General features: G+C 43.7%; 1 protein-coding gene across 1 annotated transcript; it reads right to left on the bottom strand.

Moving 5' to 3' along the window:
- Positions 1-8,390: 8,390 nt before the first annotated feature.
- LOC142434372 (melanoma-associated antigen B16-like) lies at positions 8,391-14,466 on the bottom strand. The gene is made up of 3 exons (XM_075539095.1): positions 14,358-14,466; positions 13,463-13,517; positions 8,391-10,049 (listed from the first exon to the last, which is right to left on the bottom strand). Exon 3 carries the CDS (start codon positions 9,982-9,984, stop codon positions 8,920-8,922), a length of 1,065 nt encoding a protein of 354 aa, XP_075395210.1. The 5' UTR covers positions 9,985-10,049; positions 13,463-13,517; positions 14,358-14,466; the 3' UTR covers positions 8,391-8,919.
- Between the last annotated feature and the right edge of the window lie 550 nt (positions 14,467-15,016).

Below are 15,016 nucleotides of genomic sequence, written 5' to 3' on the forward strand. Positions count from 1 at the left end.
TTCCAAACGTTTCTATGCATATGTACCACCTAAGGCCCTTTTTACACTACAGATGCTGATTCCTTAGGTATGGAGATGGACTTGAAATTCTACTTCTCAGACAAATTTACAGGCTCTTTGCTTGGCCTGAGGACACTCCTCCCCCCTTGCCCGCTTATCACCCTCCTTACCTTCAGCCCTAGGTTTTGATGGGATCTTACCTCCCATGACACAGTGGGATCTACCTTCGTTCCCTGGCATTCTCCAGACTAGATTGTCCATTTTCCTTTATCCTCCAGCCTTAATCGCTTATCACATACTAGAAACATTGCCTTTCATTTGCAATTTATTTTCTATTTCCCCCTGCTATACTTTATGTTTTCCTGGGCAGGGATTGTGCTGCTGTTAATTATGTAGCTCGGGATCCTCAAAAAATGTGTAGAACCCAGGAGACACCCAATAAATACCGGTTGGATGACTGAATGAAGAAACGCCTCCATTTTCACCTGGGATGTCTTATGAGAAGATTGTCAGAGTGATGAGATGTGAGTGACTAAGGAAACCTGCTTGGCTGGTTGGAGGCCACTTTTGTCTTGTCACTGTGCTGAATCGAATAGCAGTGCACTCTTATTATCCATCCTCAGTTTAAATGACCGTCACTTCCCCATAGCATCTGTCACTGTCAAACCCACCTCCGTTGCTGTCGAGTCGACTCTGACTCATAGGAGTCATACTTCTCTTATATCCCAACAATATCCTTTCCTTAGTGATTAAATGATTCCTCCTCCTGACTATCATGATCCCAATTCTACGTTCCAAATCTGGCTGGACCAGAGGATGTACATAGGTACAGAGAGCAACTGGAAACACAGGGAATGCAGGACAGATGACTCCTTCAGGACCAGTGGTGAGAGTGGCGATGCCTGGAGGGTGGAGAGCATGTGGGGTCGAAAGGGGGAACTGATTACAAGAATCTATGAATAGCCTCTTCCTGGGGGAATGACAGCACAGAAGAAAGCAGGGGGAGACACCGGACAGTGTAATATATGACAAAATAATAATAATTTATGGATGATGAGGGGTTAAGGAGATAGGGGGCAGTGGGGAGGGAGGGAGAAAATGAGCAGCAGATACTAAGGGCTCAAGTAGAAGGCACTCTTTTCAGAATGATGATGGCAACAAATGCACATATGTTCTTGACAGAATGAATATATGCATGGATTGTGATAAGAATTGTATGAGCCCCTATAAAATCATTAAATAAAAAAAACTTCAATGAAATTTTGCTTCAAAATCAGCACCAGCACTTATTTCAATTACCCAAGGGGAAGCAAAATCATAGGTGATGGTGATGTGTGTTTATGTCCTCAACACTGTTTCTCAGGATAAACTTAGGGAGTTTTACATGCATTCCTATCTCATGTAATGCCCAAGATATGGTCCGTGAAATAACATATATTTATTTGCATGTTGTGGGAATACCACATTGTACTCCGTTCCTCCTTTTTCGTTAAGCATTTCAAGAACACTCGATACATTAGCAGAGTTTGTCAATATGATGAAAGGAATCCACTTTTGCACTAGCTCCTTAATCCAAGGCATTAGCAATCAGATAGAGATCCCTCCCACATTTGTACTAGCCTAGAACTTTCAGTGAAAGTCATCCGTTAGCAGATTAGGGATTTCTCTCTCTCTCTCTCTCTCTCTCTCTCTCTCTCTCTCTCTCTCTCTCTCTCTCTCTCTCTCTCTCTCTCTCTCTTTTCATTTTGAGGATCACTGTGATAGCCGAGTATGACCTAGCTAATTTTCTAATTTTGAGCAATAGGAAACACTGATGTTCCACTCGGGTTGCTTAATACCTTTTTGTTTCACTTCCAAAGACACTTCTTTTGCTCTTGTTCCTGCTGTCACTAGCACTGGTTTTGCTGTGTTTGGGAGCCATGATGCACTTCACGGTAATATTTTCAAAATACACAAACCACAACAAAAATTACATTAAACAGAGACAATGCTACAACAATCAAGAAGCATGCGATTCCCTAAGCAATGGAGAAATATGCTGTTATGTAGTGAACTTTTTCGACAGGAACTACAGCACAGTTCATACATATGCCAGGAACATAGAATTTTATTTTCATTGTCAAAACATATGTGTTTTAGATAATGCTGTGCAATCACTTTGTCTAAAAGGGATATGAGTTACATATGTGGGATGCAGGAAAACTGTTGCGTCTACTATGTTCCACTCTCTGATTGGGATTTCTAATGTCCATTATAGCCTATGGGACCATGGTTGTACAATTACAATGACAGGGAAGTCGGTGCTGCCTTATTTTGGACTTCCACCGTCATCTATAGACTTTTCCTTTTACACAAGGACCTCACAATTTAAGCTCTGATACTGTTCTTTCTTTCTGCTTTGGATAATATAATCTACAGTACTCATGCCACGGCTGTTGGTGCGCTTCTTCCATGTGGTCTTAGTTGACACCTCACTTGGATGGCTGCTTGTCTGGAAACAAGCCTGTAAGATCCCGGACTCTATGGCATGTGATAGCCGGCGTCCATCTAATTTCTTCACCACACTTTGCTAGAACACTCATATCTTCTGTGTTTCATCGGGCAGGGTAATGCTGTAAGAACTGATTTTTCTTAGTTTGGAACCAGCTTGAAAGGTGAGCCCCAACTCCATACCTGGACCTATTGATTTTTATCTGCCTTGGGTCCCTTAGAGATTTCCTTGTGAATGTATGGTAGGGAACCTTATTGATCATCTCCTTGGAGCATAAGAATATTCCGGTAATAGTGTCCTTCATTATCCTTTGGTACTAATTTTTAAAATACTGTTGAGAGAGGTAGATTGAACTAGTGTAAGCTAACTCCATATCACAATACCTGAATGATTCACCTGTACAGAATAAATTCTTAAGTGGTTGGACGCTGTTTACCCATACAATGGCACTTGGTCATCAGGCAAAATTGACAATAATATTCACGGACAATGTCAATCATAGGTCTGCCAGAATAATATATGATGTATACTGAGTCAATGTTGGTCTGTCTAAAGACAGTTCAATACTCTTGGTTGAGCAGTCCTGTGCTTCTTCACACACCATGAATTCTTATTCTCAAGTCCTCAGGTTGCACGTGTGTTTGAGGTAGAGTCCACTTCACCTTGTGGAGCTGCCACACTGGATCCCTCTGGTGTGGCCTTCGGAGAGTGTTGTGCATCCTGAAGCTCCATGTCTCAATGCCACAGTGCTCTATTCCACTTGCCCTGGGTCTTTAGAATGTTTAAGGACACTCAGGTGAATATGGCTTATTAGATGCATATTACCAGGCATATTACTTTAGGCTCCTTAAGATTATTGTTAGTCACTTACACCCCCACACACCTAGAATTTAGTCCTCCCCCATTTTCTACCAACAGATGTGCACTCATCTTCTCTGAAATACATCTGTTCATTTCCCCTTCGTCTAAATTGACTTTCCCATCAATATCACACATCCCTCTGATAAGGATGTCTCCCTGTTAGGGGGTGGGGGATAACTAGTTATAACTTGTCATGGCAGCTTCTGTGTTTTCAACACACCCTCCTCCTACGTTGACAATTTGATCCCAGATGACATGAGAAGCGCCCCCCCCCCTCAAAGGGATCTTCTTGATGTCTACCTAGAGAGCATGGTGCAAGTTTATTGGCACCAGTCAGGCTCTTTACCAGGCCGTCTGGCCACCCTAGACAGCACACTGTATGCCCTGCAGCCCTGATACTGCATGAGTCCCATTGCTTGTCACTATTGCGTAGACTCATGCAGTGTCTGTCCTTTTGTGATTCACTGACTTCCTTCGCTCAGCATTATGCTTTCCAGATCCCTCCATGCCATGAGGTGTTTCATAGCTGGTTTTTAGTCATGTGAAATATTGTATTGCCCTAATTTTTTCCTTAAATCTATTCTTCTACTGATGGGGATTTAAGCTGTGTCCTCCTTCTTGCTATTGGAATCTCCAGCATTGTAACTCCGAATAAGAGTAGAAAGCCTCATCTTTCTCCCTTGGGGAGTACAAGGCCCACTGAATACCCACTGAACACTCCGCTAGGACCGTTGACAGAATCACTCATTCACTCATACACTGCCTTGAGTAAATTCCAAGAGATAGCCACCCTATGGAATGGACTAAAAATGTCCCTGTGACTTATCTGGTTTATAAATCTTACCAGAGTCTCATCTTTCACCTACAATTGGCCGATGGTTTAGCTCAAATGATAACCTACCACCCACCAGGGGTCTTAATAAAAGCAAGCAATAGCTAATGGTTGAATATTTATTTTGATTTTGTTAGGAAGAGAATTAAATCCTATTTAAAAAGAAACATGCTTTCCTGCCCCATTATATTTTCTTCTTAAAAATAATGCTCAGGTTTTAAGAATATGGTTGAGAGTATAGATAAGAAAATTTTTAAGTTTCAAGGAGCCTGGTGGCTCACTGGGTGATATTTTGGGCTGATGGCCAGAAGTTCAGCAGTTCAAAATCACCGACAATTCTACCGGAGAAAGACGCCATTCTCTGCTCCCAAAAGATTTTCAGCCTCAGAAGCCCCAAGCGCACTTGCACTCTATGGAGTCACTAGGCGATGGAATTGACTCAATAAGTGAGCTTGTTTTGGGGATGTACGTTTCATTGAAAGAAAAGAAATGTTTTTGTTTTTCTGTATTTCATAATCCAGATTAGGCAAATCTATAAAGACAATAGCTAGGGTAAGAGTTTCTGAGGGGTTTGGCAAAGGAGGTTGGGGGAAATGAGGAGCAAATAACAATGGGTACACTGAAGTTAAAATGTTCGCAAGCTGACTGTGGTTATGATTGTTTACCTCTTTTTTCATATGAATGATCTACTGAATTGTAGGATATGTGAGTTCTCCATCCAAAGTACTGCTCAGAAACAGGAAACAAATAAAAATAAATGTGGTACAACGTAACACTTGCAAAAGTTTCTGGTTTTAAATTAAACTTAAGCAAAAACATCGATTTCAAAATTGCTAAAATCAATGGTAGCTTGCCCCAGGGAAAGGGCATCGCCAACATCACAAAATGTCATTCTCATCAAGCCTTTCAAATAGCCTGACTAGAAGGAAGTCTCAAGAAATAGCTATGAAATACAAAATGTTCCCTGCTATGCAGACGACCAATCAACAGAAAGAGTCCCAAAGAGATTTAGAACACCACAGATGTAAAGTGTAGAAGTGTAGGATTCCGTTCCCCCCTTCAATAGTTTAATTATATTAAATAGATTTGTGAAATCATCAACACCCTCACACCCCCCCCCAAAAAAAGTGATGAAGTACAGTTTTTTTTAATGCAATTGGGGTACTTATGACCCAAATGTACTGTGAGTACTTGCTACAATTAGGGTACATATAGAAAATGTCCACCTCACTAGGAGAACTAACTTTCCCATACATTCATACGATTGGTGAAAAGTTTCCTATTACATCATTTTCCAGAATTAAACACAATTGAGCACTTCATTATGTCCTAGTGTTCCCTCCAAACAAGGAAAAATCAACATAAAGCAACTAAAAAGAAGGTAAGAGTTTGAAAATTACACGATGTCCACACTGATGGATGCTGTGTGTGACAAGCCTTTCAACTGAAGCTGGGTAACAACCATGTGCTGGTATTGAGTCAACAAGTGTGCGAAGGCAAAGATGGCCTGAACAATCCAGGCAAGTGTCCCAATCACTCACTCACACCTCTTACTGCAACATCAGTCTCAATTCAGTCTGACGTTCTAGGTGAGCGCATTCAGTGGTCAAGCTACAAAATCAGGCTTGAACCCATTGGTGTCTGCTGGAGGAAGAGCGGGTAGCCTGTTTCTGTAAGGATGCACAGACCGGAATCCCAAACAGCCGTTCCACTCTTTTCTAGAGGGTCTATATGAACGGGAATCACCTCATTGACCGTGAGCTCACTTACTTACTTGATTTCGGGCCAACCTCCGACTTAAGTACCTGGTGACAATATCTACGATGCCCATCAAAATCACAGAACATCCCATTTCCAGGGTGCAAAGAACTTAAAAGAATATAAGAGGTCACCAGGCCTTAAGAAACCCTCGAACTTTACTTTGAAGACATCTGTACACCCACCTTTCTAGCTGTAGAATAACTGAGGTGATTGCTCTTAGGCGTCATCCGGTCGGTTCTAACTCAGAGGGACCTTGTGTGTAGTAGAAGGAAGCACCGCCGGGTCTTGCACTATCCTCACAATTGTTCTTGTCTGAGCCCATTGTCACCTGTAAACATGTAAATTTATAAACTGTAACCTGTAAATGTGTATTCTTTATCTTGTGAGAACACAAGAGGGAAAATGTATGTTTTTTTTTACGACTTGGCCCTTTAAAAGATGAATATCATATTCTATACCCTTAAATCCAATTTCTATTTTTTAGCTTGCATTTAGTCATAGCCCTAATCCCTAGCCACTGGACATCTGAATGGTTTAACACAACAAATTTTCTTGTGCACATAACATCTGACGTGAGGTAGCAGAGGTGTCTGCCATAAAGGAAAATAAGGATGCAGACTGCATGCAGCTGGTGGTTGCGACATCTCAACATGGAGAGATGATCTGGCGATGGCATGCTGGCTTCCAAACGCCTTTACCTGTGACCAATAGTAATGGTCCCGTTCAGTAGCACGGGCTAGACCTGTGGCACAAGATGTGGATAACATTTCACATATGTTCCAACAGTGTTTTATTCTCATGTTCACTTTCTTTTTAAGACAGACATATAGTGCTTTAGACTCAGGGTGCTTTTTTTTATCCCTCAGAAGACTTTAGTGAAAAGCAAAACAAATAAGGAGGCACAGGTTGGCCTCAGGCTGGGGGGAGTGGGAGTGAGCTCCAGGCAAATTCAGATCAGGGGTCTAGTGTCAGCTCCGTCAAAAATTCTTATGGGCTTAAGCTCAACTCCAGGCCCATAGTCTGTACGAACCCCTAAAAGGTTGCCAAGACGATTCTTAACCCTTACAGTGTGACGTAACTAGTAAAAACCATCTAATTTAAGCATTATGCTCATTTGAAATCTGTCTCTATGGGATTAAACTGACAACAGCCACTCAGAAAGATACGATAGCAACCTTGGTGGGTATCTACTTTACTGAGAAAGAAAGTACCCAGCAAAGAAGAAGGCAGGAATGGCTATGCAGCTCAAAAAATGTAACCAGTGTCCCATGGAGAAGCAGCTGAAGCAATGTAGGTTTGTGTTCTGTATATCCTCAATAGCGACACCATTTACACAAAAAGCTTGTTGACGTGTATTTCCTAGCTCAGCTTCTTCAACTGTGAAATGAGATTGATAAACGCTTGATAAGCTCTCCCTCAAAGGACTGTCATTCTGTGTATTAAAAAAAAAAACTTGGCAAAAATCCTTGAATCTTAGCTCTTAAGGTAAGTTCTTGCTAAGATTATGTCTTCCTCAAACTCTACTGTTTGTGTGTCTGTGTGTGTGTGTGTGTGTGTGTTGCTTTAAATACAGGATGCTGCAGAGGATACCAAAATCTTTAGGAGACAAAAGAGGAAATAAAATAAAATTGATGCTTACCATGTAAAATTCACGAATTTTTTACCCTCCGAAAGTATGATTAAAACATGTGTGCAAACATGTCTTCTCAAGCTGTGTACCATGTAAAGGGCCTAAATTTGCATTGAGAAGACCCATTCCTTCCCTTCCATCCAAAGCACCAGTTTTCATTCATTTCACCATCACCAGAACTTTAAATGATGCCAAATTATACTGAAAATAACTTAATTAAAATATCCCGCGAAAGCGCTGGAGTCTCTTCTCAGGCTCATCTAATATTGACTTTCCATTGGCTTCTGGAACACTCATCTCAAGAGAGTTATTACTGGAAATCCTCTCTTTGGAAATGATGTGAATGTAATGCCTACTTAAGATGAATGTGTGTAACTTCACTGAAGCAAACATGCAGGAACGTATTCCTATTTTTATTTAAAAAACAAAGAAACTAATAGGCATTGTTCCTCCTTTGGACTTTCTTCTCAACTATGAGACACAGAACCTGAAAGTCTGACCCACACCCCCCTACCCGCATGTCCCAGTTTTATTTGACATTGACACTGAAGGGCTTATACTTTCCTCACATTCCAAACTGCCTTAGCTCCGGGTATTTATTTGACCCACACAACCAGCCCTTCCCCCTGCACACATACACCAATTTCTGTGGACTTCTTTAGACTTGCAACTTATTTCTTGAAACCTACCTACAGTGAATGCTGCTGCTTCCATATTTGAATATCCTATGGGCAGAGCCAGGATTTTGGTGATTCTCGCATTCCCAGTGTGCTGGATTTCAAGAGGGGGCTAGATTCTCATATAATAATTTTAAAATTGCCAAGTCAATACGAAGTCTCCTTTATTAAAATCAATTTTGTCTTACATTCTTGAATAGCAAAGAAAATCCAGGTACTGATGTTTGAATTTTACAAAATAAAGTATGAAGAGGGAGAAAGACAACCTCAAACTGTCCATCTTTTACATTTTACTTGATTTATCTCAGCATGTGGAATGCACAGTTTTTCACAGGTCTAACAAACAACCTGTATCTGAATGCTATTCTCTTTGTCCCAGATGAGAGTAGAAGTGCGTTCACAATGGTTTCACAAATAGCAAAGCAATTTTCATTGAACATAGGAAACAGCAGTAAATGTGTGAAAAAGACCACACATACACTTAGATTCTAAAGCTACTAAAGCACTATATGAAAAGTAACATTTGCATAATGACCCCAAAAAAGGCTCAATCTCCAAGATACCAGTTTGCAAGAGGAAAATAGAGATAAGTACACTATTCTCATTACAGCTCCACCCATCACTTGGAAAGGTTTTCCAACCTAAAGTGAAGAATCTGCCCAGGACCTCACTGGGGTGGGAAGCAGCTGCCGGAAGTGGCACCGCAACTCTCCAAGGACAGGGGGGTAGCACTATCATCAAAGCTGGCGACAGCTAGACCTTGGGCTCGCTCTTTCTCCACATTCAGAGCCACTACAAACGTAATTGGGAAAGAACCTGGGCTATTTTCATAAGCTTTTAACAAAAACTGGAGGAGCTCCAGCTTGTTGATTTCGGCGTAGGCTCTTGGACCCCACGCAAACTTGTAACGTGGAGGGTGAGTGTTAGGCAGCTGCCGATACTCCACATATTTCTGCTGAACCAACTCTCCGGTGATGAAATCCTCTGGATTCCCACAGATGAAGTGCTTCTGCCCAGCATAGATGCCCATCGTATTCAGCACCTCCCAGACTTGTTTTTTCGTGGCACTGTTGTTGTTGAGGAAGATCACACCCAAGACAATAATCAGGATGCCAGTCTTTGGCATGCCTTCTACTTCCCTCAGCAAGCCGTCATAGGTGAGGCCTAGTGTCATGCAGACGATGTAACAGTGGTTGATGGTGTCAACTTCCTTCACTTCAAGGCCAAACACCATCTCCAGGCATTCCCTGGCTTTCTGCAGGATCTCAGGGAATTTATCTTTGTACTCTTTGATGACAGTATTCAGCATGTCTTCTAGGGTGACTGGCTCTTTAATTCGATACTTGAGCAGCAGATAATTTGCCAGTAAAGACGCTTTCTCTCTGATAGGCAATACAGACAGGTTTTCAATATCTAGCTGGGTCAGGCCGTCACTGTCTTCATCAGAGCTGTCCTCCTCGGTGTCTTCAGTGGAAGAGGACACATCACACTCACTGTGAAGACTCGGGGAAGTACTGGGCATCTCGACATTAGAAGTCTTCGCGGCGGCAGTCTCCTTCAGAGAAGGCTTCTCTGTGCCCTTGTCTCCCATGCTGGGAGCTGGAGCTGAGGAGGAAGAAGAGCCTTCCTCCAAAAGCTCAGGTAATACTAGATCGGTTTTGTCCGGGCCTTCCGTGGCCACAGGGAGGGGTTGCTCAGGAGTGAAGCGAGGACTCTTTTTCTTAACAGGCATGATGACTACTGTAGGTAGCAGCAGATGAGCCTTTGGGCGAAGAGACGAGGAAGCCAGTCCACAACCTAAAGGAGAGAGAGGAAACGTCGACTTAGATGGTAAGCTAAAATGTGGCAGCTTTGCAAAGGCGACCTCAACCAGCCTTCTCTCAAGAGACAATGCTCTAGGGTCTCACAGGTCTCCTATCTTTCTAGTCAACGTTCTCCACAGTAAACTGAAAGGGTACGTGACGAGCTTTGTATGTGAACAGCCACAAAATTCAGCTCGAGGCTTTCCATGGCTCACAGTAGGGCAGGCACCATCAGTTTGCCATGGCTTGGGATTGGATGGTCCCTTCAGTTCAGAATCTGATTCCTCAGCTTGTAGAACTCGTGCCCTTTTGCCTCCAACACTCTGAAGCCACTGCTCTCAGTTCAAGCCTGCACCTTCCCTGAGAAATCACAGGAGAACGTGAAGAGCAACTGAGTCTAGTTTTCCCTGTCCTGGATTACCGAGGCTGACTGCAGGGGCCAGATGTCTTCACCCATGTGTTCTGGAGTGGGTGGTACTCTCAGATTCCACTCCAATTCCTTATCTGAGATTCCTTCTGCTGAAGAGGTATCACTCTATCAGCTATAAGCCTTCACCTATCGAAACCTCTGAGGCACGAATGAATGTGCTCCTCAGCCTGGCAGCCTTACTCAGTGTTGTCCAGGAGCAATGCATGACTCTTTGTGCTCCCACTATTCTGAAGTTACAGATCTCCCACTCCCCATCCACTGTCTTGATTCTTAGCAGAGCTTGAGAATTCACCTCCTTAGGTGGTAATTTGTACCCACTGACTAAGGTCATCAGACTCCTAAAGACAATATATGGTGACTATTTCTGACCTCCTCCGCCTAGGGCTTTTCTGGGCTGACATCAATGTTGGCGTTCTAGTATGTAATATTCCTCTGTTGTGAAGTAGGTCCTCACCCAAGATCTTCACCTATACTCCGGCAGAGGATGGAAAGCTACTGTTACCCCGAGTCTTCTCTCCTCAAATCATAGATATCACTTGATTTGGCATGTTGGGATCATGATAGAGCAAAGTTCTACATGGTTTGGCTTGGGATTAAAATGAACACGGAGGGAAATATGACCAGAACTATGTTCTCTAACTGGTAACGGAGGGACACTGCAAAACTAATATTCCACGGTAGGCAAGCCACCACTTTCGTAATTACGAAGTAGAGTCCAATGACATTATCCCGCTTTAAATAGTATTTCCACTCATTTTCTCATAACAGCTATCCTGCTTGGGAAACTAACACTGCGTGAAATATGACTAGGATTGTATCCCCTAACATATTACAGAGGGAATCTGGAAAGCTACCATTCCATGGTAGGAAAGCCACCACTTTCGTAAGTTAAGAGATAAAGTCTCAGTACATTATCCTGATGTAAATAACATTCCCACAGATCTCTCCTAACAGCTATGTACCTTAAAGTCAGCACATGGTTGATTTTTTCTCCCTATGGAAGCAGACATTCTTGTCATCTCCCACCATGGCACCCATCCCCCCTCAGGCCTTCGCTCAATGCACTTATTTCCTCACCTGTGTGCTCAGGGACTTCACTGCGGTTACCACCCACCTGGTGACGTATGTAACTACTGAACATGCCTGTATTATGGCTCTCTACATATATCCCAAGACAGTAAAGACTCTCTGTGCGCGGACCTGTCTGTTGAGATCATGGTCTTCTCAGAGGTCAGCACGTTAATATAAAATGTGTCAGACTCCTTTATTTTGCTCTCTCTCCGATCTTCTCTAGTTTTATTCTAACCTTTTGCCTTGGCACATTTCAATGTGCAGACAGTACCCATGTTGACCCGTAGCTCTTGTGAATTTACTACCTAAAACAAAACGGGGATTTGTGTGATACAGAAAGGGTTCGCCAGGTTGTCCCCCCATAATATATGCCAAACCTAAGAACACATGGTCATTGACCATACACTAGGGAGGTCAACTGCCTAAAAGTTATCTCCCTGAGGGTTGTCAGCCATTTAGTCATCAGACTCTATAGTCTATCCCACCCTCAGCAGGACCCACTCCCTGCTGATAAGGATAGTGGATTGCTCCCCTGAAGGAGAACCAAAGATATGGTCACCTCAAGGAGGACCAAGGTTAGGCTGCCATCTTAACTCCAGGGTCCTCACATCTTGTCACATGTGTACCTCTATTGCCTCCCCTTCCTATTGGTTGCACACCCCTAGCTCGTCCCCCTATTGCAGGTATGCCTACATTATAAACCCTTCCAGGGTATGAGGGGCTCACATGTCACTGAAAATGTATATAAGCCGTGATTGGAAATAATATTCTCTCTGTGCAGACCCGCCGCTGAGATCATGGCCATCCCGGAGGTGAGCATAGTACCTACGGACCCAGCGGTGGTTGAGGCTGGTTTACTCTGACAGCACGTTGTTTGGTTTGGGATTAAAACGTTCCACCTCTATTTCCACTGCTACCGGCAGCTCCTAAGACTTCTCCCGACTTGAGGTTTCCCATTCACAATAAGGTCCAAACTGTCTCTCGTTGGTAATAGTGGAAAAGTGTCAGGGCATGTCATCCGGCCATCTCTGCTCACTTTCTCCTTGGAGTCCATCTATTCTGTGGGTTCACACTTTTATGGAAGGGCAATCCTCTTACTTCTAACACCACATTTATGACTATTGGCAGGAACTGCGATGATACATTCAGACTTGACTGACATATTGTGTACTAAGACCAGAGTCTTCATCAACCTGAGAATGCCAGGTGGACGTTTTGAAAATAGAGCAGAAGTGTTTGTGAATTCCACCATTTTGAGACAGGTGGCCCCACAGTCCCAAATCCACGCCTTACCTTGGCCGCTGAGACACCTTCTTCTGTTGTCCAAATGTTATACTCTCAAAATAAGGTCTCATCTTTCTATTAAGACTATGAAGATTAGAGAGGGCAACAATCCAATCCACTCCAGAGGCTTTGGTTCTCAGGGATCCCAGTGTCCCTGGGGTCTTTGGGACCACACACCTCAGACAATAGATGTATTTTTTTCATCACTCCTGGATATGCTTTGGAAACTTCCGTCTGCTGACTTGATGTCACCTACTCACAACAAATGCTTCATGGCATGAAACCCCAGGAAGGTATTAAAACCAGAAAAAGTCCTTACTGCCATTGAGTCCATGTAGACTTCTAGTGGACCCCCTGTGGGTTTCTGAGGCTGTAACACTTTATGAGAGTAGACAGCCCACTATCTCTCACTGCAGGTGGTTCCAAAGGGCCCATTGGAAAGATGACAGTATTCCTTAAGGACAGCACCACCTGCATTTCTTCAGAGGAAGAATTTAGGGTCATCCACATTTGCAACCATAGCCAAGTGTTTCCCAGGGCTAACAGTAGGGACTGAGTGAGACTGAGTAAGGACAAGAAGCTTAGGATTTGTGCCCCTTGCAGACTTAAAGGGAATCTCTTACCTTGATTACTGGCAGGTCCTGGAGCTCCCCCCTCTGGTGACAGGGCTAGAATCTGCTGAAACGAGAGCCAACACCTTTCTCAGGCTCTCAAGGTAGACATACCAGTAATTCCAGGATCCCTGACTTGCAGGATCTACCAGGCAGAAACAGCAGTCACAAAAATTTGCGTCTCTTCCTCTGTTCTTTTACCAGTGGAATCAACTCCATCTTAAAACTGTGCTGGATCAGGCCCCCTCCATCCAGGGAATACAAACCAAGCCCTCAGGCCAAGCTGCTCCCTCTCTGGAAACCCTGAAGCATAAATCTTCTCCAGGCAGCTGGCCATCCAATGGCTGGGATCTCCAAGGGCTTTCAGAATGGGCAAGTCTCTGAGGGACTTCCACTTCTGCCCCCCAGCCTTTCACCCCCACTCCAAGCACACACCCCACTGCCCCATTCCACACCCCACCCCCTTAGTAGTTGTTGTCCTCAATTATCAATACAAGGGCTTCCCAGGGCTCAGAACTGGATCTCAGGCCGATTCTGAACCCTTAAGGCTAAGGCCTGAAGGAAAAGACATGCAAGGTTGGAGTCAGGGAAAGCTTTTCAGTGCCCCCCCACACCCCTGCACTTGGTGACCAACAACTGACTACATGGGACAGAATATTGTGCGGATCTTCCCCATCCAAGTGCTCTGTCCCTCAGCTCCCATTGGGTATCTGTACCTGGACCCCGGCAGGCTCTGGATTTCTTTCTTCCTTTTATGAATGGAGGTCGCGCCACAGTACAGGGCCTGTGCCCCTCTCCCTCTAAGCCCGGCTCTTCTCGGTGCACATTTGTTGCCACAAGTAACAAAAAGATCCAGGGCACGGGCCTTATCTCATGTAGATTGCTCAGTCCCCACGCACTGCGTTACCTTGAACACTGGCGACCCTGTGGAACCTGTGGAAATTATCCCTCTGTGCCGAAGAGATGCCGCAGTCTGCAGATCAAGCACCGACTTGGGGATTTCCGGTGTGGAAGTTAGCGGAAGCACCCTCTGACCTTAGCTGTCGAGTTCTCCATTGGCTGACACCAGGGGCGGGGCTAATGGAACACACGCACTCTCTTTTGGAATGGGGAAGTAAAACACTGCAAGTTATCATTCGTATTCAGCTATGAAGTTCCTCACAGCCATAGTCGTAAAAGAAAGCGGAAGAAATTAAAGCATGGAGAGTCAGAAAAAAGGGTCTGCAGTTAACACACGACTATACGTTATTTGAGGAAAATTTGGAGGGGGAACCTCATTTAATCAATAATTGTGTAGGTTCAATATACAAAAAATAAACTTTGCAATTTACGGCAAGAATATCAACTGGAATATAGTCTATTATTTTGAAATTAAGCAGCATCGGTAGAGCTTCACATCAATAAAACCGAAGAGGAAAAACTGTAAACTCTAGCGCTAGGCAGCAGGTTGGTAATAAAAGTGCTGGGGTTGAAGGAACTGGAGAGAAGGGAAGAACTTGCCTTTCCCTTTGAAAAACAGCAGCTTGTTGTTCTTTTGTCCTTCACAAAGATAACTTACCACTTTCA

The sequence above is a fragment of the Tenrec ecaudatus genome, chromosome X (genome assembly GCF_050624435.1).
Source record: "Tenrec ecaudatus isolate mTenEca1 chromosome X, mTenEca1.hap1, whole genome shotgun sequence".
NCBI lineage: Eukaryota > Metazoa > Chordata > Mammalia > Afrosoricida > Tenrecidae > Tenrec > Tenrec ecaudatus.

Bases quoted from the DNA above. Each gene is read 5' to 3' on its own strand.
- LOC142434372 (XM_075539095.1), bottom strand. From the start codon at position 9,984: ATGCCTGTTAAGAAAAAGAGTCCTCGCTTCACTCCTGAGCAACCCCTC.